This window comes from Staurois parvus, unplaced genomic scaffold, assembly GCF_062004578.1.
Source record: "Staurois parvus isolate SC_StPar_1 unplaced genomic scaffold, SC_StPar_1.0 ptg000697l, whole genome shotgun sequence".
Lineage (NCBI taxonomy): Eukaryota > Metazoa > Chordata > Amphibia > Anura > Ranidae > Staurois > Staurois parvus.
Window position 1 is genome coordinate 1,841,319 of NW_028318493.1, and position 23,725 is coordinate 1,865,043.

Genomic DNA, 23,725 nt, shown 5'->3' on the forward strand with positions numbered 1-23,725 from the left:
CCCATCATTGGTGTCAGTGGGAGGAATAGTGTCCCATCATTGGTGTCAGTGGGAGGAATAGTGCCCCATCATTGGTATCAGTGGGAGGAATAGTGCCCCATCATTGGTGTCAGTGGGAGGAATAGTGTCCCATCATTGGTGTCAGTGGGAGGAATAGTGCCCCATCATTGGTATCAGTGGGAGGAATAGTGTCCCATCATTGGTATCAGTGGGAGGAATAGTGTCCCATCATTGATGTCAGTGGGATGAATAGTGCCCCATCATTGGTATCAGTGGGAGGAATAGTGTCCCATCATTGGTATCAGTGGGAGGAATAGTGTCCCATCATTGGTATCAATGGGAGGAATAGTGCCCCATCATTGGTATCAGTGGGAGGAATAGTGTCCTTTTGTTGGTATCAGTGGCAGGAATTATGCTCCACTGTTGTTGACAGTGGGAGGAATAATGCCCCAAGGGCCACATAAAAGCAGGCAAAGGGCCACATCTGGCCCCTGAGTCACAGTTTGGAGACCACTGTTGTAAACTAATATATTCTGCTGGAGAGCTTGAGGTTCTGAAAAACAGAGTTGCTGGCTGAACCACCAGATGAAAATAGCAGAAAGCCTAAAAAGGGAACCTAATACAGAAACTAAGAATTGGTAAGCTGCGAAATGATAAATCTTTGCTTTTGGGGTTCATACCGCTTTCATGATTACAGCTTTAATAATAATATTATTGGTGAAATTAGCAGACGTTCCGGCACAGTGGCCAGGTTTTGGCTGTTTCTACTTGAGTATGTAGAAGGATTGCTGTATCTCAGACAGTCTCGCCAGACATTGACTTCAGACCTTCATTATTCTGACCGAAGAGCAGCTCAGCACTAAAATTTGAGGATTTGGACACTTTTTATGTTCCATTAACAAATCAACCAATGCAACAACCAGCAACGAGCTGCCCATTGCAGGAAGCCCATGACGTAGAGTGGCTCGGCAGAGTCCATTCGTTGAGCCGACTTTGGCCCGTGTCATATAATTTATAACAATAGCCACAGCCCTTTTCCCGAGACGCCTTGGGAAGTGCATTCTATTGAACTCGTCCATTTGACTTATTGCCTCCCTCTAAGTGAGCCATCTCCCCGGGGCTGGGTGTGATGTAATTAAGACTGCATCGTCCTCCTTGCATTCAGCACCCTTACCCCGCGGACGACTCTGCCGCAGCTTGCCCGGCCACCGGATGAGACGGACACCTCCACCTGGTTCCCCACTGCAATCCACCTCCATCAAGTTTCCCAGCTATGGGCCCATAAAAATGACCACCTTTCGTGGAAGCCGCCCCTCTTTGCCATGACTGGGGTCCACCATGGCTCAGGACGCGAGATCCTTGTCCTAGGAGATCGAACATCTCTCCTTTCTGATCCCATAAAGTGGCTCAGCCAGACTGACGACTCAGCAAGTTTAATTCTGCTTTTGAAATATTAATGACTTCATATCAGAGACCAGAAAGAGGAGACCAGGTTCATTCTGACAGAGGACAAGCGCCTGTCCGGCCGCTCTGAGTCTCGGCAGGATGGCGGAGTACTGCCAGGTGGAAGAGGTGCAGCAGTATGACAGTTTGTGCCAGTATGCCCAGAAAATCACCTCCTGCTTCGGAGTCAACGGTAAGAATGATGAGGCGCTACGATCTCCTTTATTAATATAAAAATAACTTGAGTGTATTGGTTCACTGGCATGCTGGTACTTGTAGTTCAGGGGTCTCCAAACCTTGGCCTGTGGGCCACATCCAGCCAGTTACAACATTTTATATGGCCATCAGCTAGGGTTGGCCTATGGTCTCTGCTACTAATGTATTCTTATGGGGACCCTGATGTAAGAGGAACTCCGATGGGGACTCTGATGAAAGAGGGGACCTGATAGGGACCTTGATGTAAGGGGGAACTCTGGTGGGGACTCTGTAAGGGGAGCTTTGACAGCCACAGTAATGTAAGGGTGGACTCTGATGAGGACCCTCATGTAAGGGGGGACTCTTTTTTGGGACCCTGATGTAAGGGGGGACTCTGATGAGGACCCTAATGTAAGGGGGGACTCTGATGAAGACCCTAATGTAAGAGGGGGACTCTTATTGCGACACTAATGTAAGAGTGGAATCTTATGGGAACCCTTATATCAGGGGGAACTCTGGGGACCCTGATGTAAGGGGGGACTGTGATGAGGATCCTAATGTAAGGGGTGACTCTGATGAGGACCCTAATGTAAGGGGGGACTCTGATGAAGACCCTAATGTAAGGGGGGGACTCTTATTGCGACACTAATGTAAGAGTGGAATCTTATGGGAACCCTTATATCAGGGGGAACTCTGGGGACCCTGATGTAAGGGGGGACTGTGATGAGGATCCTAATGTAAGGGGTGACTCTGATGAGGACCCTAATGTAAGGGGGGACTCTGATGAGGACCCTAATGTAAGGGGAGACTCTTATCAAGACACTAATGTAAGAGGGAAATCTGATGGGAACCCTGATGTCAGAGGGGGCACTGATGGGGACTCTGATGGGGACCCTGATGTAAGGGGGGACTGTGATGAGAATCCTAATGTAAGGGGTGACTCATATCAGGATCCTGATGTAAGAGGGGAATCTGATGGGGACCCTGATGTCATGGGGGACTCTGATGGAGACCCTAATGTAAGAGGGACTCTTCTTGGGATCCTGATGTAAGGGGGGATGCTTATTGGCTCCTAATGTAAGGGGGGACTCTGGTGGGGCTCTGATGGCAGGGGGGACTCTTATCAGCTCCTGATGTAACGGGACAATAATGGAGACCTTGATGTAAGGGGGGACTTTAATGTAAGCCAGGACTCAGATGGGGACCCAGATATAAAGCGGTAAGTCTATCAGGGACCCAGATGTAAGGCGGTTAGTCTGTCAGGGACCCAAATTAAGCGGGGACCCCTTTTGTAGTTCCTCCACTGGTGCAGAATTGTACAGTATATGAGCCTGGTGGTGTAAGTCATCCACAGAACAGCAAGGGTCTGACTACACCCAGAGTAGGGACCAAAGCTGCCCATACACCTTGCAATGTGATTGTACAATCTCCTTTAGATCTGCCAACAACTATATATAGTGAGAGGCTGCATGACTGCATGACATCTCCACGACTTGCTCCTATTGTCCTGCGCTGGGTGTGCCCGCTATGCCTTTCCCTTCAGATCATCACATCTTTATGCTCCGTCCACGCTGCTTCTGTTTATTTAATCCTTTTACACGTGTCTGTCATTCTGCATATTAGAAAAAAATTACGTTTGCAGATTTGTCTGGAGTGGATGGGGATGAGTCAGGCCGTCTGTTAAATTCCTCTGAGTCATCGGCGCCTTTTATGTCTGGAGCGCCCGAGTGATAAATGCAAAATTTCACTTTTTGTACTCCGGCAAGGTGAAAGACTTACGAGACGAGAATGCAGAAGCGTGCGATACTGGGCACAGAGAAGGTGTGCGATCCCTGCGGTCAGCTCGGTTATTTTATTTTTAACACCCCGATCACATCAAGCCCGACTTTGAAATCGTGCGACTTACAGTGAAGTCGCATGATTTCAAAGTCGGAGGACATGCCAACTTCAAGTGCGATTTGCAAGACATCTGACACAGATGTCTATACAAATCGCACCAAAAGTAATGCATGGACTACTTTAGACATCGGTGCGGCCCCGACCAAATCAGAAACGCACCAATTTGACTGCTGTAATTGCGGACAATAGGGTGTGACTTGGCATATGATTTGCAAGTCGCATGGCATGCAAATTGCATGCCAGGTCACACCCAGTGCGACCGGGATGTTAAATCTACAATTGCCAGTCTGATTGCAGGAGCCGTTTTTGTGTTTTTTTGCACACGTTTAAAAAATCATTTTAGGGCTGATGATTATACAAAACCCCCAAACATGATATATTTTCTGAAATCAGAGACCCTAGAGGATAAAATAGCGGTAGTTCCAAATTTTTTATGTTACACAATATTGTCACAGAGGTAAAAAATACTGAAAAAAATTATTTTAGGGCACAAAAAGCAATAAATGATTAAATTTTTTTTGTAAAATATAAAAGACGAGGTTGCATCGAGTAAATGGATATCCAACATGTCAATCCTTAAATTTTGTGCGCTCCTGAATTGGCAACAAACTTTAGTGCCCTTTATTTTCTATAGGTGACGCTTTTAAAGCCCCTTATATGGAAGAGATCTGGTTCTAGAATTATTGCTCTCATTCTGGAGTACACGGCGATATGTAACGTGTATCGCAATCATCGTTTTCATGCATAGACTCCCCAGCGTGTGCTTTTACATTTGTACGTGTGTACATATGTGTGTATATATGTGGGGGTGGGGGGGCCTCAAAACTTTTTTGGGGGTGGGTTATATGCTTGTAACTTTAATTTGTGAAAAATTAAAACAAAAGTTCTCTTTATTGAGACATCCAGGGTCTAAAAGACCCCAATGTCTCCCCTGTACTACACTGGATGTAATGCAGTGTACATCACACCGCATTACATTCTTTCCCAACCTCGATGGTTGGGAAATCTGTCAACGGGGACCCGGAAGTGATGTTACATCACTTCCGGGTCAGGACAAGAAGGGGAGCGGATATGTTCGCTCTCCTCCCTCCCATATACCCACCAGCAATTGCTGAACTGGTCCCGGGCCTGCAGATGGGCAAGCAGAGCTCGGGAGACATAGCAGGCGGGCAGACGGAGGCTGGCACCATAGTGGGCTGTGTGGAAGCAATCAACCTGTAGACGGATGAGCCGTGCTGTTTGCCCGCAGCAGGGCTAAAGGGTAAAAAAAAAAAAAAAAAAAGAGTACCTGCCCAGCACCCGGAACTACATGTCCTAGATGTCAGGCGATATGAATTGAACATCCCTGGGTCCTTTGGGATGCATTCCAGCGCTTTCTGGTGCATTTTTGATGCGTTCCAGTGCATTTTGGATGTGTTTTATGGCGCTCCAGTACAGTTCTGTGCAGGAAAAATGCAGCATGTTCTACTTTTTTAATGGAACCGGAATGCACTGGAACTGCAAGCTCTGATGTGAACCATGCCATTGACAACCATGTAACCTACTTTCTGTGCATTTTGGATGCAGGAAAAAACACACTGGAACGCATGTAGTGTGAACCAGCCTTTTCTAAACCTACAATTTTTAATTTTCATTGTTACATGGACCAGGGACTGGTTAAAACCCCTGTCAGGCCATCTGTGCCCCACCCTGGAGACACAACAGGAAGTGAGAGGAAATGTCTCTAAAGTAAGGGAAAATCCTTTCTTAGTTGTCACCGGAACAGGTGTCCGCACTGGAAGACTATCCTCACATCCTGTTCCAAAATTTTGGATTGCCCATTTCTATCCCAGTAACAGCAGGACACGTCAGCGGGGACACAGTCAGCAATACACACATGACAGGGTGCTAAACCTTTTACACTCCCCCCCCCAAAAAAATACACAATAAAATCTAACCATACAATCTCTACAATCAACTTTAGATACTATAACCTACCTATGCAATCATTTTCTATCCAGACAGGCCCTGGCACTACATACTTAGGCCCCATGCAGACAGGGCATTTGCACACCTCTTATAGATGCCTTTTCTTCTGGCAGCAGCATTTTGGCAGAAAAAAGCTTGATGCCTGTACACGTGTGTAGATGCGTCTAGACATGTTAATTTCATTGACCAGAATAATAATTTATTTTGGGCAATGAAATGATTTGGCGCTGTCATTCTTTATGCACCTAGCTTTAATGCGTGTTTACATGCGTCAAAAACGCTGCTGCTCCTGGATGCTCCAGCAGTAGTTTTTTTTGGCCTCTAAATGCCTCCAGACTCCTCTAAACATCTATGTGTGCATGGAAGCATAGGCTAACATGGAGGGGCGTTTAGAGGCAGAAGCCAGACACCCCTAAAAGCAGCATTTGTAATGCTCAGTGTGCTAGTTCACACCTGAATCGCATAGGAATGTGGACAGCGATTGTGGAATTATTGTGCGATTCAGTGGGGTGCAGTTTTGCAGCCCATTCATTTCAATGAGCTGCAAATTGCACCACAATGCAGAAAAAGTAGTAGTGTCGTAGTACCATGCAATCTGCTGCGGCTGCCAATACATTGCTAAGGCAGACCAAACACAGATCGCAAATGCAGTGCGTTTGCCTGCAGCAGATCGCATGTTACTACGGCGTGGTACTTCTTCTGCATTTTGGTGCAATTTGAAGCTCATTAAAGTGAATGGGCTGCAAAATCGCACTGCACTGATTTGCAGAATTGCACAATTGCTTACTGTGCGATTCAGGTGTGAACTAGCCCTTCAAGAAAACAATAATACAATCTAGGCAACTGTGCCTTATATCTGGTCACTGTAGGTCCCATTTGTGGACAGGTTTAATAGTAAAATCCCACTGTATGGAGAACTATCGTTGGCTGTAGCTTACAGCAGCTACTAAAAGCCAGTTGTGGCTTTAGGATTCTGTCAAGAGAAAAAAAAGCAACACAAGCGCTCAAGTCTGTGAGCATCCCAGGACCACAGTAACAGTCACTCGTTGAGGTGCAGCCCTCTAAGGCTCCATGTACAGGGGATACTTCTGAATGATGGGAATTGACTGATAGAAAACGTGTCTGTTTAGCCGCGTTTGCATACCGCGTTTATGAGCGTTTGCGTTTAGAAGCGTTCTTTAAAGATAACCTCAGACCTTCTGAAATGCCCAGAATGCACTGAAAAACAGTAAATAATTAACTATTTCAGACATTTTGAGAGAAATAGAGAGAGCAGAAGCAGAGAGAGCAGTATGTGTTGCGATGACCTGTCTTTTTTTTTTTTTGTGGTGTTTGGATGTGTTCCAGCTCATTTCTGTGCAGAAATTATTGCAGCAGTGTCTAACATATTTTCTTTCATGCGAAACTTCAAAGTATGGTGTACCGGGTCCATTTGAGTATCGGGAAAACACTTTGCATGCATTTTTCATGATGAAAAAAGGCTCTGGACAGCATCTGGAAATGGAGGAGTTAAAAAAAAAATTTCAAACGCAAACGCTTCAAAACGTGGTTAGCCGCGTTTAAAAGCGTTTACAATGCTGATAAAATCTACTCCTGAACGCATGTTTTCTGCGTTCAAAAAAAAAACGACTGTAAACTCAACTGCCTGTAAATGACGATGTGTACATGGACACATAGGAAAACATTAGGGAGAGTTCAGGGGCTGCTGAAAAAAACGCAGAAAAGCTCCTAAACGTGAGTTTATCAGCTGCAGTGTACATGAGCCCTAAAGATCGGGGAATCTTGATAATACTGGAAGAAAGCAAACAAGGGGCACACTCTCCTTGTGCATTACCGTGATAAGGAATAAAGGAATTTATTTAAAAATGACAAAAGTATATACTCACAAGATTCGGAAAACAAGCTAGGAACCAATGTGACAGTCCGAGCAAACGGTAGTCTGGCGACAGGGTATGCCAATGCGTTTCGGGAGACTCCCTTCTTCAGAGCTAAAACAACTACACAAGATGCAAACCTATATAGAAGTACGTCTCCCGAAACGCATTGGCATACCCTGTTGCCAGACTACCGTTTGCTCGGACTGTCACATTGGTTCCTAGCTTGTTTCATGAATCTTGGTTTGTGAGTTCATACTTTTTGTCATTTTTAAATAAATTCCTTTTTATCACGATAATGCACAAGGAGAGTGCGCCCCTTCTTTGCTTTCTTTAGGATTCTGCACCTACTTTGGCAATATCTACTTTATCATCCTTTTCCTATTAAAGAATCTTAATGGTCTAAGCACTTATTGCTGTGAATTTAATAATGTCTTAAACATTAGATTGCAAGCTCCTATGCCCTGGTCCCAATTTCCTATATGGTGTTACCTTCAGTTTCCCAAAAAAAAGTGAATAATAGCTGAGATTTAATAAATGACACCTGGCTGTGTATAAAGATCCCGATCCTGTGTTTAAAGCTTTGTGAATGTTTCATAGATATTTTATGGCCACATTGAATTAGAATGTATAAATAATATAATAAAATAATATCATATAAATATAAATTGTGACTTTTTGTCCTGCGCTCCCTTTCTGTGACCATCTACCATAGTACAGGCGTAGTGGCACGGGTCCGCACTGGACATATTGGGAGATAAGCTACTTGTAATAAAATATAATCTGCATTTATGAGGAATTAAAATATGATAATGAATTGGTAAGCCGTGTCCTTATCAGTTGGACAACCTCTGTCCCAGCCAGTGCTATTAGGAAGATGCGATGGACAGTGCGGAGGGCTGCGCCTTTCCCAACGAATTATATCCCAGATATGAAGTTGCTAAATTAAATCTCTTTTTTCTCTGCACCCTGCATTGCAGAGTTCTCTGCCGCCTGTGGGTTGGGGGGGGGGGGGGATTTATTTTTATCCTGCCCCTCCCATGAGTTGCTGCAATTAGGTCTCTGCTGTGCATGTTACAAGGAGTGGCTGCAACTGGCATTTATTGGCACAAATGCAGAGAGATAAACTTCTGGAATAGAAGGGCCAGCAGGGACAACCTTGCAGCAGTTACTGGAAAGGCTTGTCCGCCCTAAACTGAACTTGTTGATTCGGGGGGGAACTCTGCTGGTTTGAAGGGCCCCGTTGGCGCTTTTCCTTTCGGCAGATTACCTTTGCAAAGTTTCTAAGGGTCCTTTCACACGGGCGTTCCGTTTTTTTCATCAGTTCGGTCACGTTTTTTCCAAGCAATAAAAACGGATCAGTTCACATCAATTCTTTTTACATCCTTTAGCAATCCAGTCCATTTATATCCATTTTTCGCCTGTTTTTTGTTTTTTTTATGGAAGAAAAATAGGGTTTTCTACCATTCAAACTTGTAGCCATATTAGTGCATTTGCGGCAGAAATTGAGTACTGTCCATGATACTTTTTTTATTTCCATTAACAAACAATTTTGAGGACAAGCTTTCGGGGAGTGTCCCCTTCTTCAGGTCCAAGCAGTACTTTGGGAGACCTCAATATTTTAGTTCTTAAAGGAAATTTCAAATCCATTCAGGAAAGAAAAACTTTTGAACTAAGAATGATAATTCTATTTGACACAAGAAATAACAGCCTGAATTTGGACATGGGATTCCTCACTCGTTATCCAACAGTTTTATCACCTCAAGCATGACTGCCTCTGTGAGTGTTGTCTCCCCCCCCCCCCCCCCCCCCCCAGACTTTGCTTTTGCTGTGTCTTATCTCTGTTCTCCTCTTCTTCTTCTTCTTTTTTTTTTTTTTTCCATCCCCTACATCTCTTCTAACATTCTGCTATACCTTTGTGATCAGTACTGCTTGGACCTGAAAAAGGGGACACTCCCCGAAAGCTTGTCCTCAAAATTGTTTGTTAGTGCAAATAAAAAAAAGTATCCTGGACAGTACTCAATTGTTTCTACCATTCAAAAAAACGGATGTCAACAGATGCGACATTAACTGCTTTCCCAATACTGCTACAGGGCGGCAGGGCTGTGCAAAATCACATGTGTATATATAGACACAGGGGCGGACTGACAACGCATGGGGCCCCTGGGCAATAGGGGATCATGGGGCCCCTGTGTCCTTGCCCAAACTTAAAAAAGCCTATGAAAAAGGTACCAGGGGCATCTCATGGGGCCCCCTAATGACCCCGGGCCGTGCCTGAGTTTCCAAATGGTCAGTCCGCCCCTGTATAGACGTGATTTTACATTTCCGAGTAGGGGGCACACGTGCCGCCCTACCCGCGCTGCCATTGGCAGCTTCAGCTGTTGATCACTGGGTCCTGGCCTGTGATTTCCCGCTGGCACCCACGATCACTGAGTATCACTGACAGGGGAGATGTCTGTATCTAAATAATACAGAGCTCTCCCCTGCCAGCTCCTGCACACTGCTTTCTATTGCTCTGCATAGCACAGCAATACAAAGCAATGTGCTGACACAGTGAGACACACAGCACACAGTAAAACACACACAGCACACAATTAACCCTTTGATCACCCCAGATGTTAACCCCTTCCTGCCCAGTGTCATTACTACAGTGTCAGTGCTTTTTATTAGCACTGATCACTGTATTGGTGTCACTGGGGTCGGTGAAAGTCAGTTCCCCCCAAGTGTCAGAATGCTTGCCCGCAGTCCCACAATAAGTCGCTGATCGCCGACATTACGAGTAAAAAAAATAAAAATTCCAGTATCTATACCGCCATTTGTAAAAGCTATAACTTTCATGTAAACCAATTAATTTACACGTATTGGGATTTTTTTTAGCAAAGACATGGAGCAGAATACATTTTGGCCTAAATTTAGGATGAAATTAGATTTTTTTACTGGACATGTTTAATAGCAAAAAGTAAAAAATATTGATTTTTTTTTTTCTCAAAATTGTCTGCCTTTTTTGTTTACAGTGAAAATTAAAAATGCACAGGCGATCAAATTCCACCAAAAGAAAGCTCTACTTGTGGGAAAAAAGGACGTAAATTTAATTTGGGTGCAACGTTGTTGAACGCGCAATTGTCAGTTAAAGTAATTCAGCGCCATATCGCAAAAAATGGCCTGGTCAGGAAGTGGGGTAAATCCTCTGGAGGGCAAGTGGTTAACGGATTTAAATGGATGATCATCCATTTACATCCACTAGTCCATAGAAATACATGGGTGTCTGTTATTCATCTGTAAATGGACAGATGAAAAACGGACATACGGACCGCACCTGTGAAAGAGCGAAGGCCAAATCTGTGTGTTTCATCAGTTCAGTCATGTTTTTTCCAAGAAAAAACAGATTAGTTCACATCCGTTTTTCAGCAGTTTACATCCGTTTTTCATCCATTTACATCTGTTTACATCCCTTTTTCGTCCGTTTCGTTTTTGTTTTTTTTTACAGAAGAAAAATAGGGTTTTCTTCCATACAAAAAAAAACGGATGTCAACGAATGCGGACATTAATGGATGTAAACAGATGATCATCCGTTTACATCTGCTAGTCCATAGAAATACATGGGTGTCCGTTTTTCATCCGTAAAGGGACAGATGAAAAAACGGACATACGAACGCCCGTGTGAAAGGGGCCTAACTCTTTCCAGACTTGAGCAGTGAGAGCCTTCACATTAATGGCAGCAGCAGGTGAACAAAATTAGGAACTCCGGAGCCAACCAAGGTCATCTGTGTATATCCAGGACCAAACTGACTTCTGTGAGCTGCGTGATCGCAACCAAAAGTAGACCCACCCAATAGCACAGTTGGTAAGCTGAAACCTGCAGTTGCTGGAGACTGTCACCATACAGGGGCGGACTGACCATTCAAGCACTCAGGCACTGCCCGAGGGCCCGGGGTCAGTAGGGGGCCCCATGAAATGCCCCTGGTACCTTTTTATAGGCTTTTTTTGAGTGTGGGCGAGGACATAGGGGCCGCATGAACCCCTATTGCCCAGGGGCCCCATGAGTTGTCAGTCCGCCCCTGTCACCATAGTACAAGGACCCCTGTAAAGCACAAATAAAGAAACTGATAGTCAACATCAAATCTATTTTACGTAAATTGAATATACAGTTGTGTTCAAAATAATAGCAGTCAGACATCACTAACCTGATCAATCACTGTTTTTGGTAGAAATGATATTTCTACATGGCAAATAAATTTACTAGCAGGTGTAGTAGAGTAATAGAAATCCAACAGACCCAACAGTCATGACATGCATGCTGCTGATTCTGTGTAATTGAATCACTAATTGAAAGGGGCATGTTCAAAATAATAGCAGTGTGGAGTTCTATTAGTGGGGACATTCATTTTTTGAAAAACAGATGGCAATTATTGCCCTTATTTAAGGAAGGAAGGCAGCAAATGTTGTACATGCTGGTTACAGTGCATTTCTCTCTGAAATTCTGAGGAAAATGGGTCGTTCCAGACATTGTTCAGAAGAACAGCGTACCTTGATTAAAAAGTTGATTGGAGAGGGGAAAACATATAAAGAAGTACAGAAAATGACCTGAAAGACGTGGAAGAAAGCGAAAAACTACCAATCGAATGGATAGAAGAATAGCCAAAATGGCGCGGACTCAGCCAACAATCAGCTCCAGGAAGATGAAAGAAGGTGTAAAGTTCCCTGTGAGTACTGTTACAATTAGAAGACGCCTATGTGAAGCCAAGCTATCTGCAAGAAGTCCCCGCAAAGTCCCACTGTTGGAAAAAAGACGTGTGCTGAAGAGGTTACAATTTGCCAAAGAGCACATTGACTGGCCTAAAGAGAAATGGCGCAACATTTTGTGGACTGATGAAAGTAAGATTGTTCTTTTTGGGTCTAGTGGCCGGAGACAGTTTGTCAGACGACCCCCAAACAATGAATTCAAGCCACAGTACACTGTGAAGACAGTGAAGCATGGTGGTGCAAGCATCATGATATGGGGATGTTTCTCATACTACAGTGTTGGGCCTATTTATCGCATACCAGGGATCATGGATCAGTTTGAATACATCAGAATACTTGAAGAGGTCATGCTGCCTTATGCTGAAGAGGAAATGCCCTTGAAATGGGTGTTCCAACAAGACAACGACCCCAAACACACCAGTAAACGTGCAACATCTTGGTTCCAGACCAACAAGATTGACGTTATGGAGTGGCCAGTCCAATCCCCGGATCTTAATCCAATAGAAAACTTGTGGGGTGACATCAAAAATGCAGTTTCTGAGGCAAAACCAAGAAATAGAGAAGAACTGTGGAATGTAGTCCAATCATCCTGGGCTGGAATACCTGATCACAGGGGCCAGAAGTTGGGTGACTCCATGCAACACAGATGTACAGCAGTTCTCAGAAACAGTGCGACTACAACCAAATATTCATTAAGTGATTCAAAGGAAAGCAAAATCTTCAAACATTTTTCAGTTTATATAGTGAATGTTTGAGTTTGTAAAGAAGAATACAAACACTGCTATTTTTTTGAACCGTCTAATATTCAGTTTTCTTCAATTGTTTTAGAGGAACAACACAAATTTGATCTATTTTTCTTCATGTTTTGATTTGGAATAGAATGTGTCGTGTTCTCAATGCATCTGTGTGTATGGAAATAAAAGCTATTAGAAGGATTTTGAGCTTTATTCACTTTTTTCAACACACTGCTATTATTTTGAACACAACTGTATATAGCGGTTATTTTCTTTCTCTGTTGATTATGGCCAGGAGAAAAAAAAAAAATTGTCAGATATATGAGAAATATTGCGTATTAGTGGCTGTAAACCTCAGGCATGAAATATGAGCAAAGCATATCCTTCTAGTGTGTACTTGTTTCAGTCCAGAGCATTATATGTTATTTAAGTGTTCTTGCAAGAACACTTATTGTTATCTCACAAATATATATATATATCAAAACGTGCAGATTGTTCCCGATCGGATTGCCATTACTTTGTGGAACGTTTCGCCAAATCGTTCACGAAATATCGCGGTTTTTGTGGCGAAATTTTCCCATAGGAATGAATGGCGCAACTAGAGTGAGAAATGACAGAGCTAGAGTGTGGAAGGAAAAATCAGAACATGATTTGTAAACTGCCATCACTCCCTCATTTTCAAACCCACCTACACATGTCTTATATCAAAACGTTCAGCTATCCCTGCTGTCACTAAAAATGTCCACGGCTAAGCCATACTCCTGATAGTTTTCACAATATGAACATTTGTTTGCAACTCACCCCTCCCATTGACTTTCATTGAAACTTCACTCACAACCACCTGAAATTTTAAGGGACATTTTTAAACTGCGACTGTGCCTTCATTTTTTAATATTTCATGGACATACTATACATCAAAATTTAGCTCTGTTTCTTGTGATTGTCACAATATCAAGCTCTTCGCAGTAGCATTTATACTTTTAAAACTACAACCGTTTGAAGATGGCAATCACCAGTGAAGTTGGCAAGTTGGAGCAGTGTGTTTATAAAAGCCCTTCTCACCTTTCTGTGACTGACAGAGTGAGTTGCTATAGCAACCAACGATGACTCACAGGCAGCTGAGTCACCCAGGCTGGACTGTGAGCTGCAAAATAACAGCTGCAATGCATTTCTCACTATCAGGCTTGCCATGTGCACTGCTTACATTTCATCAATCACTTGGTTAGGGTTGGATGCAAGAACACTTCACACAATTTCCCCAGAAATTGTAGATTTTCTAGTTTCTGTCTGCTGCCTCGTTTCTCTGCTGTCTGCATGAGTCACTTCTGACAAGTTTTCCTGACACCAAGAGATAAAAAGAGGAGGGAGCTCCAGCAAGCAGCCTGTGATTCCTGTGTGCTATGTGAAGGAAGGGAGGTTGGGGGAAGGCTGTTCCCTGCAATCAGCTTTCACTGAGCTCTGCAGATTGTAACTTCAGCTCCCTGTCCCCTGTTTTTTTTGGAGCTAAGAGATCCAGTATAAATCCTGGACTTTGAATGGATGTACAGGACAGAAGGCTGCATATAAACAGGTACAATTTATGTAGGTGGATTTATTTAATCTCTGTGTCACCTGAGGCCAGTCACTTCACTGGGTATATATAAGGGTTTACAACCACTTTAATGCCCTGCCAGTAGATGGAGCTCTGGCATTCCAGTTACTATCTAGACCTATCCCCTTTAGCTGTGCTAATAGAAGTTCCGTGTTTATAGAACTCAAATGAGAGATCACAGCAGTGACTCCTCTCTCTTATGTCTAAGGGCTGATTCACACTATAGAAACGCAGTCCAGATGCATTCCACATGCGTTTCCGCATGTGTGTTTTTGACATGTTCCGGTGCGTTTTTTTTATACGTTTGTTTACACGTTCCAGTGCATTTTTTATGCATTCCAGTTCATTTTCCCCTTCCCTTTTTCTTCAATTAAAACAGGGACATGTGGGTTCCAGTGCATTTGTGGTGCATTCCAGTGCATTCTGGTGTGTTTTTGATGCGTTTTACCACGTTTCGGTACAGTTTTGTGCAGGAAAAATGCAGCCTGTTTTATTTTTTTTTTTTTCTGCAACCGGAACGCAATGGAACTGTAAGCATTGATGTAAACTATGACACTGACAACCATACCACCTACTTTCTGTGCATTTTGGATGCAGAAAAAAGCAACTGAAACGCATGGAGTGTGAGCTGGGCGTAAAGCTCCTTATACTGTACAATTTCCGTACAATCTCCTTTAGATTTTCAAAAGCTAAATAATACAAAGACAGACCTAATCTATCCAATCAGGCAGGCTTTGTACTACATAGTTGATGGTATATCTAAAGGAGATTGTGCAGCCCGATTGTATAGTGTATGGCCAGTCTTAGGTGCCAGTCGAACAAGGAAAGCCTAACAGCAAGATGCTCTGTGGAGCATTTTCTTTAGCTAACCTATAGTACTCTGGGAGTCCTACATCATGTATGGAAATAGATTTGTGAAACAAAAAATGTGTGTATGTATGTGTGTATATGTATGTGTGTATATGTATCTGTGTATATGTGTATTTGTATGTGTGTATATGTATGTATGTGTGTATATGTATGTGTGTATATATATATATATATATATATATATATATATATGTGTGTGGATACCAGGTTTTGACCATGCAGTCTGTATTTGCTTGGCCACGGTAGCACATTCATTTGAATAGGCTACTGTGCCATGTTTCCTGCAGGAGAAATGTACATGTGACTTTCTAAAAACACGGCTACAGGGAAACTGCGTGGTCTTTTTTGACCACGTGGTTTCCCTGCGGTTCCTGCACCCGCAATCGCTCTACGGGCTGAGATGCGTGGGGGGACCATTCAGAATGAATGGCAGTCCTGTGCGTCTCACAAGATCAGCACGGGTTTGATTCCTGTTCCCGCACCCTGCAGGCCAGTTTGAACCTTGCCCTGTCCAGGCAGAACTGTTTTTTAGGTTTTGGATGGATTCAGGAAGGCTGATTACCTCTGTAAGGGTTTAGGCCTCATGCGCCTTCATTAAACAGAGAAGCACTGCCGCTAGATGTGAATCACCTCTCAGGGATGGCTCACTTAAGCACCCCACAATGTCTCCAGCTCTCTCCCAGACCAATAAGCTCCACAAAAATCATTGCAATGTCACGTGCCTAACGTGGGGCTCGAACCCACGACCCTGAGATTGAGTCTCATGCTCTACCAACTGAGCTAGTCAGGCCACAGGGTGGAGCTTATTGCTCCGGGAGAGAGAGCTGCAGACACTGCGGGCTGATATGCCACACAGTGATGATGTCACTGCTACTTTTACAAGGTAATGTCTGGATTTGTAAGAGCATTTGGAGCACACAAAGCAGATTTACACCGGCTACACAGATTTTTGTGGCTATTGAGAAATAAATTATATTTAAGGTTTTTGTGCCTGGAGTTCAGATTTAATCTAACACTGTTACCATCTGAATATATGTGATCTTTAATAGATGGTGTGAATTATTTTATGAATGGTCCTTTAAAGACCAAGCCTACGGAATTAAAGGAGAAGTTCTTTGGAAACATGTTTCCTCTTCCCGCTCCTGCAGCTCCCCCCCCCCCCCCCCCCCGATCGCTCTCTCCCTGTGACAGCGGGCCGGGGGTCTTCTCCCCGCACCTGCTGTAATAATAAGAAAGGAGCGTGGCCCTGCTGGGCTCCGCCCACAAGACCACGTCTTCCATTCACAGAGTTCTGTGAATGAATAGACTACAAGTACCAACAGGCTTTGCTATTGATGGGTTGATTCTTCCTGGACTGAAGGAATTTATCCTTTAACTCAGATTAGGGTGAGTGCACCTCCATGGGAGATCAGAGTCCATGTGTATGAGAGACATACCAGCTGACAGGACACATTGTATGGACACGTGGATTAGGTCACGCTTTCTGCAGAAGTATACGACTCACATAGACAGGCCGGCATGCTACCAAATGTATGATGTGTCCCGGACAGAAGTGATGGTAGAACTTCAATTGTCCTGTGAGGCAGCAAAATCAGCCAAATGGATCCATGAAAACCCGAGCAGAGTCAGAGGTGACCATTAAAGGATAAGTTCACCTCCGTAGGACACGGCTATCACGGAGATCAACGGGTGTGCGCCCCCCAGGGGGCACGCAGGAGGGAGCGTTCTAGGAGGATGTCATATGATGCCCTCCCAGACCTGGACAACCACGATGTAGCCGTCATTCAGCTATACCGCGGTTGGTAAGTGGTTAAAGGATAAGTTCATCTTTGGAACATATTACATATTACATATTCCACCCGTATTTATAAACTGTTCCCATAGCCGTAGCCATCATCTGCCCCCCCCTCCCCCCTGCCGTGTCCCCGTACTGTCAAATTTGAAAACAGCGCCACCATGCGGGGATCCGCCCACACGGCCGCATCATTCATTCATGGAATTCCATGAATGAATAAACTGCAAGTGCCGACAACCATAGTGGCTGTGGGTTGCAGTTTTCAGTGAATTACCACGGTGCTGTGGGGTGCTGTGGGGCTCTGTGGAGTGCTGTTGGGTGCTGTGGGGCTCTGTGGAGTGCTGTTGGGTGCTGTGGGACACTGTGGGGCGCTATGGGGTGCTGTGGGACACTGTGGGTTGCTCTGGAACACTGTGGGGCGTTGTGGTACTTCATTGAAGCTTCTTGTCAGAATATCTGCTTGACAGTACATCCCGTACATCCCATACAGCAAGCAGATATTCTGACAGGTCTGCAGGAGCCATGCATGGCATCATTGATCTACTGATCGCTGGTACAAGGCTTTCCAGGCTCCTGCAGACAGAAATAATAAATCCACATTTTTTTTACCTGCAAAACAATGTGTATTTATTATTTTTGTGTAAAAGGTGAACTTTTTAGGGCTGCATTAAGCTCTAAGATGGCCTTTCCCTATGACCTCACCTATTATTCACAATGGATTTAGTTTTCTTTCTTAGCAAGGAGGTGCATGACACCTCCTGGACTGATTTATATATTTAAGGTACTTGTATAGCGCCATCAGTTTACACAGCGCTTTACATATACAGTATATTGTACATTCCCATCAGTTTCTGCCCTCAAACAACTTACAATCTAAGGTCCCTAACTCACATTCCTACACCTACTAGGGCCGATTAATCTACCAGCATGTCTTTGGAGTGTGGGAGGAAACCGGAGTACCCGGAGGAAACCCACGCAGGCACAGGGAGAACATGCAAACTCCAGGCAAGTAGTGCCGTGGTTGCAGTTTGAACCGACGACCCTAGTGCTAGGCGGAAGTGCTAACCACTTAGCCACTGTGCTGCCCAATCTCTACAATCCTATCTGACAGATTTATAGAAGTCGGGGAAGAGTCCCGTGTGCATGACGGCTTCATGTGGAAGAAAATCCTTCCTTCTAACGAAAAAAAAAACTCAGGCAAAAAATGTGGCAAAACGCGGTAAAACGTTGCAAACCAGCGTGTTTTTTGGTAAAAAAAGCAAACACGAGAAAACGCCACTAAACGCTAATGAAAAAACACTAAAAAAAGCTGAAAAATGTGGCAAAACGCGCTAAAACATTGCAAACCGGTGTTTTTTGTTAAAAAAAGCTAAAAATCGCAAATGCGGGAAAATACGGGAAAATGCTGCTAATGCAAAACCACTAAAAACCTGAAAAATGTGGCAAAACGCGCTAAAACGGTGGAAACCGGCGTTTTTTTAAAAAAAAAAACCTTAAAAACCGCAAATGCAGAAAAACGTGGGAAATCGCTGCTAAACGCTAATGCAAAAACACTAAAAAAAGCTGAAAAATGTGGCAAAACGTACTAAAACTTTGCAAACCGGCGTGTTTTTTAAAAGAAAAAGCTAAAAACCGCAAATGCAGAAAAATACGGGAAAATGCTGCTAAACGCTAATGCAAAAACGCTAAAAAAAGCTGAAAAATGTGGCAAAATGCGCTAAAACGTTGGAAACCGGCGTTTTTTGTTAAAAAAAAGCTAGAAATCGCAAATGCGGGAAAATACGCGAAAATGCCGCTAATGCAAAACCGCTAAAAACCTGAAAAAATGTGGCAAAACGCGCTAAAACGTTGGAAACCAGCTTGGTTTTTTTTTTTAAAAAAAGGTAAAAAACGCAAATGCAGAAAAACACAGGAAATTGCTAATGTAAAAACGCTAAAAAAAGCTGAAAAATGTGGCAAAACGTGGTATAACGTTGCAAACTGTGTTTTTTTTTTTTTTTTTTTTAAAAAAAGCAAACGCGGAAAAAACACGGGAAGACGCTGCTAAACACTAATGCAAAAACGCTAAAAAAAGCTGAAAAATGTGGCAAAACGTGCTAAAACGTTGGAAACCGGCTTGTTTTTTTTTTTTTAAAAAAGGCTAAAAAATGCAAATGCAGAAAAACGTTGCTAAACGCTAATGCAAAAACAGTAAAAAGCTGAAAAATGTGGCAAAACGCTCTCAAACGTTGGAAACCAGCGTTTTTTGTTAAAAGAAGCTAGAAATCGCAAATGTGGGAAAATGCCGCTAATGCAAAACTGCTAAAAACCTGAAAAATGTGGCAAAACGCGCTAAAACATTAGAAACCGGCGTGTTTTTTTCTTTAAAAAAAAGCTAAAAACCGCAAATGCAGAAAAACACAGGAAAACTCTAATGTAAAAACGCAAAAAAAAGCTGAAAAATGTGGCAAAACGCACTAAAATGTTGCAAACCGGCGTTTTTTTTTTTTTTTTAAAAAAAGCTAAAAACCACAAACGCGGAAAAATACGGGAAAATGCTGCTAAATGCTAATGCAAAAACGCTAAAAAAAGCTGAAAAGTTGCAAACTGGTGTTTTTTTTTTTTTTAAAAAAAAAAAAGCAAACACGGGAAAACGCTGCTAAACGCTAATGCAGAATCTTACTTCTAAATCCTCGTCGGTCGCAGAATACGTCACGGGAGAGAAAATAAAATACTACCATAGAAAGACTCCTGATCCCCGACGGTCCCAGCTATCTGTCCTCCATAACAGGGGTCCCACCGTCCTCCCCTCGTTACAGTCGAGACTGCGCACACAGACCGGATAGCAGTGTGGGACATTTACACTGAAATACGAATCATCGTCATCATCTGCGTCTATCCGCGATCAGAGGCTCCTCCCATTGCGCATAGAGGCACAGTGTAAATGGATCCCAGACAGGAGGAGGAGAGAAAGAGCTCCACCACTAGCTGGTGATCGCTCGCAAAGAGCCGGTTGGTGGGGAACTGCTTTTTATTGACTTGGGGTCCTTTTCCCAGGTGTCCTAGGCACTGCCTGCTGGGGTCCTCCTTTTAGGTGTCCATGGCACTGCCTGCGTAACCAGGACAACCCTTTTGTGGCTGCCCAGTGAAAGAGGATGGAGATCAGGGAGGGACCTGAGTAAGTGAGGGACCCGGCCAGAACCAGCAAACACCTGGCGGGGGGGGGGGGGGGGTGATAGGGCTATAAAGTGTGAGATCAGAAGGTCTCTATGTGTCTCGTTGGTCCCCCTGTCAGGTTCCTGTTGCTGTATATTGTGACACGTCAGGAATTTCTTCCTGCAGACACATTTACTGACAGGTCCTCTTTGTCTCCTCGGCGCCCTCTTCTGTCCAGTCCTGTCATTGTCACAGCTTTATGTGAACACACGGCCAGTGTGACCCGCTGACATCTCTCTTCACATTTCTTCTTGTTTTGTTGCCTAATAAAAGGTTAGACGTTGTTCTGGAGCGGAGTGGAGCCTCATTTTTCCTTCCCACAAATCCTCTACATAGAAAAGGTCCATCGTATAAGGCCGGGCCCTCCAATCCTGATACACAGAGGGCCACTTTTATGTCCTTCAGGCTTTAGGGGGGCCAGACTGTGTCCAGTGGGAGGAGACAATGCCCCATCCTTGGTTTTAGTGGGAGGAATCTTGTGTGAAGGGCCGGATAAAGGCAAGTAAAGGGCCGGATATGGCCCCGGGGCCACAGCGTGGAGCCCACTGGTGTAATGCTTTGTAAACATGTGTATAGTGGCCCCAAGAACAGTGTTAGACATTCACCATATTGGAATCATGAAGATATTGGATGACAAGGCCTTTTCCTTTTGACGCGACAACTCGCCGTTTCAGAGGATATTCCACTCGCCACATTCGGAGACGTAAACCTACAAATCATCCAACCAATCGGCAGCACTCTCCCCTCATCCACATATTCACACTTATTAGGCCTCATGCACACGGGGCGGAGAAATGTGTCTTTTCCCGGCGTTTGGCGTTGTTTCCTCCTGTAAAGGGTCCTCTGTGTTAGTCTCGGTGTCCATGTACAGACAGGTGATGAGAGGAGTATTAGGAGAGGAGCGTGTACAGGATGAGGAAACCATCAGCAGCGCATTCAGGAGAGGAGGGCTGGAGCAGAAAACACTTGGCGTGGCGACACGCGTGTAAATGCGTCTAAACGCTAGAAGTGTTTAGGAGTGTTAGAAAAAAAAGTATAAACCCCCCGAGGGCCCGGCACAATGTATGTCTAATAAATAGTCAGCTTCATGCACACTGTCATTTGACGCCTTTTCTCCTTCAGCCACTTATAAATGCAGTAAAGGCTGCGGTTCTCACACGCATTTCTGCGCATTCCCCGTTTCTGTGCATTTGGCGTTATTGCGTTCTACTGGCCAAAATATTCATTTATTCTGCTCATTAGAATGCATTCATGTGTAAACACCCAAAACACACGCAGTTACATGTGTTTGTGTTTTTATTATACTCAAACGCTCCTCTCCTGAGTGTGACTTTGGTGTTTTTTTCTTCTGCCTGTACACGTTCCTGTCTGTAAAACTCTGTAAATGCCTATAAGTATGTGGACACATAGGGGCTGATTACTGAAGGCAAATAGACTGCGCACTTTGCAAAGTGCAGTTGCTGCCGAGCTTAGTAAATGAGCAGAAGCTCTGTTGACCAGCATCATCCTATCATGTGCAAGCAAATATGCTTTGTTTACATTTTCCATACACGTGATTGGGTATTCTGTGCAAAGTGAAGCTTTACCTCATTTACTAAACTCTGGAGCAACTGCACTTGCAAAGTGCGCAGTCTATTTGCCTGTAGTAAATCAACCCCATAGACTAACATGGAGGGCAGTTTAGAGGCAAAAACAAAACATCAAATGGCTGAAAATAAGACCTTTTCTGAGCTGCAGTGTGCACGAGGCCTTCGGCTTCCTTTACACGTGTGATTGGGGGAGGTAAAAATGCACAGTTGAGCCACATACAGTGTGTGTGTGTATGTGTATATATATATATATATATATATATATATATATATATATATATATATATTTCAGATGGGCCACATTTTTAAGTCCATTTTGGGGGATTGGGGGAGGTAAAAATGCACAGTTGAGCCACATACAGTATATATATATATATATATATATATATATATATATATATATATATTTCAGATGGGCCACATTTTTAAGTCCATTTTTTAAGCTTAGAAGTAGTTAAATGTGTATACTGTAATATATATATATATATACAGAAAGAAGAAAAGAGAGATAAGACAACAGTTAAACAAACGAAAAAAAATCCTAAAAAATACAGTAGCCCCAAACCAATATATTTTCATTTAATCTGGTCAGTCAGGCAAACGGAACCTAAAAGCAGGCAGCTTTGCTGTGTGGTCTCTTTAGATAATCCATAGATCTTTGGGAATCCTTAGTCATATATTACATGTTTATATTTAGGAAGAGGTATAAAACATCAGCTTAAAAACTTTTAAAAAAAGAACTACCGGTACAATAAATGAAACACAAATGTTAGCTTTTCACTTTACGCCTATGAGTTTTGTAGTATCCAATTTGAATTTTATGGCGTAGGAGGTAAAACTGCCCTTTGTCTAATGATGGGGTGTTGCCTGTTTTCCTTTAATTTATACAGTCAAATTAGTTTTTATTATGAAACCGTAAAACAAAATAATGTTTAGACAGTGTATTGTTTGTATGTAATTCGATTTATAGCGCCAAGTTCTTTTTTTTTTCATCTATCAAAGTGACAGAGGACTAATGACCTGTGCCAGTGTCACATAGAGGTGGAATATGGGACCTGTTATATGTATTACCGTACTTGCAGGCTTTTTCAATGAAACTTCAGCACGTAATGTGCTGAAGTTTCATTGAAAAAGCCTGCAAGTACAGTAACTAAAAAAATGTTTCTCTTGCCGCAGAAACTAGGTTTTCATGCCATCATCATGCCTGATCTCGGTTTGGTCAGATGCTTTTGAGGGCAGAGGAGAGATCTGGGGTCTAATAGACCCTGAATCTCTCAGTAAAGAGTACCTGTCACTGCCCCTGCTATCACAAGATATTTTGTTCACGCTTTGTGATAGTAATAAAGTTAAAAAGATCGTGTCAAAAAAATTAAATAATATAAATAATAAAATTTAACAAAACCTAAAAGGACCCCTCTTCCCCCTATGCTCTGGTGCAAATGGAAACTATGCGCGAACATCAGAATGAGAGCAATAATTCTAGCATCAGCCCTCTTGTTTAATTCTAAACTGGTTGCTGTAAAGGCTTTTAAAGCTTTGCCTATGAAGATTTTTTTAGGTGCAGTTATGGGTGAGGTGTCACCATTACATGGTCGTGCATAATTTTAAATCGTGACATGTTCATATCGGTTTACTTAACGTAGGTGTGCGCTAAAATTCATGAAAGTGTATTTTTCCCAAAAAATTTGGGTTTGATAAATTGCCGCACAAATATCAGGTGACATAAAAATTACAAACGACCACCATTTTTTTTTCCAGGGCCTTTACTTTCAAGAGAATACAGTATATAATGTTAAGGGGTTCAAAGTAATTATCTAGTAAAAACAACA

General features: G+C 43.2%; 1 protein-coding gene across 11 annotated transcripts in view; it reads left to right on the top strand.

The window, feature by feature from the left end:
- ABLIM1 (actin binding LIM protein 1) overlaps nt 1–23,725 on the top strand; it is a 419,225-nt gene that overhangs the window by 68,915 nt on the left and 326,585 nt on the right. For 3 of the 11 annotated variants that reach the window (XM_089653050.1, XM_089653045.1, XM_089653043.1), the window contains exon 1: nt 1,068–1,636. The exons of 1 other annotated variant lie outside the window; for it this stretch is intronic. In XM_089653050.1, coding sequence (XP_089509176.1) covers nt 1,546–1,636 — 91 coding nt within the window. In that variant the 5' untranslated portion in view covers nt 1,068–1,545. Of the gene's footprint in view, nt 1–1,066; nt 1,637–23,725 lie in introns of those variants that run through there. 7 more of the 11 variants (XM_089653049.1, XM_089653040.1, XM_089653041.1 and 4 more) reach the window with 3 other exon arrangements.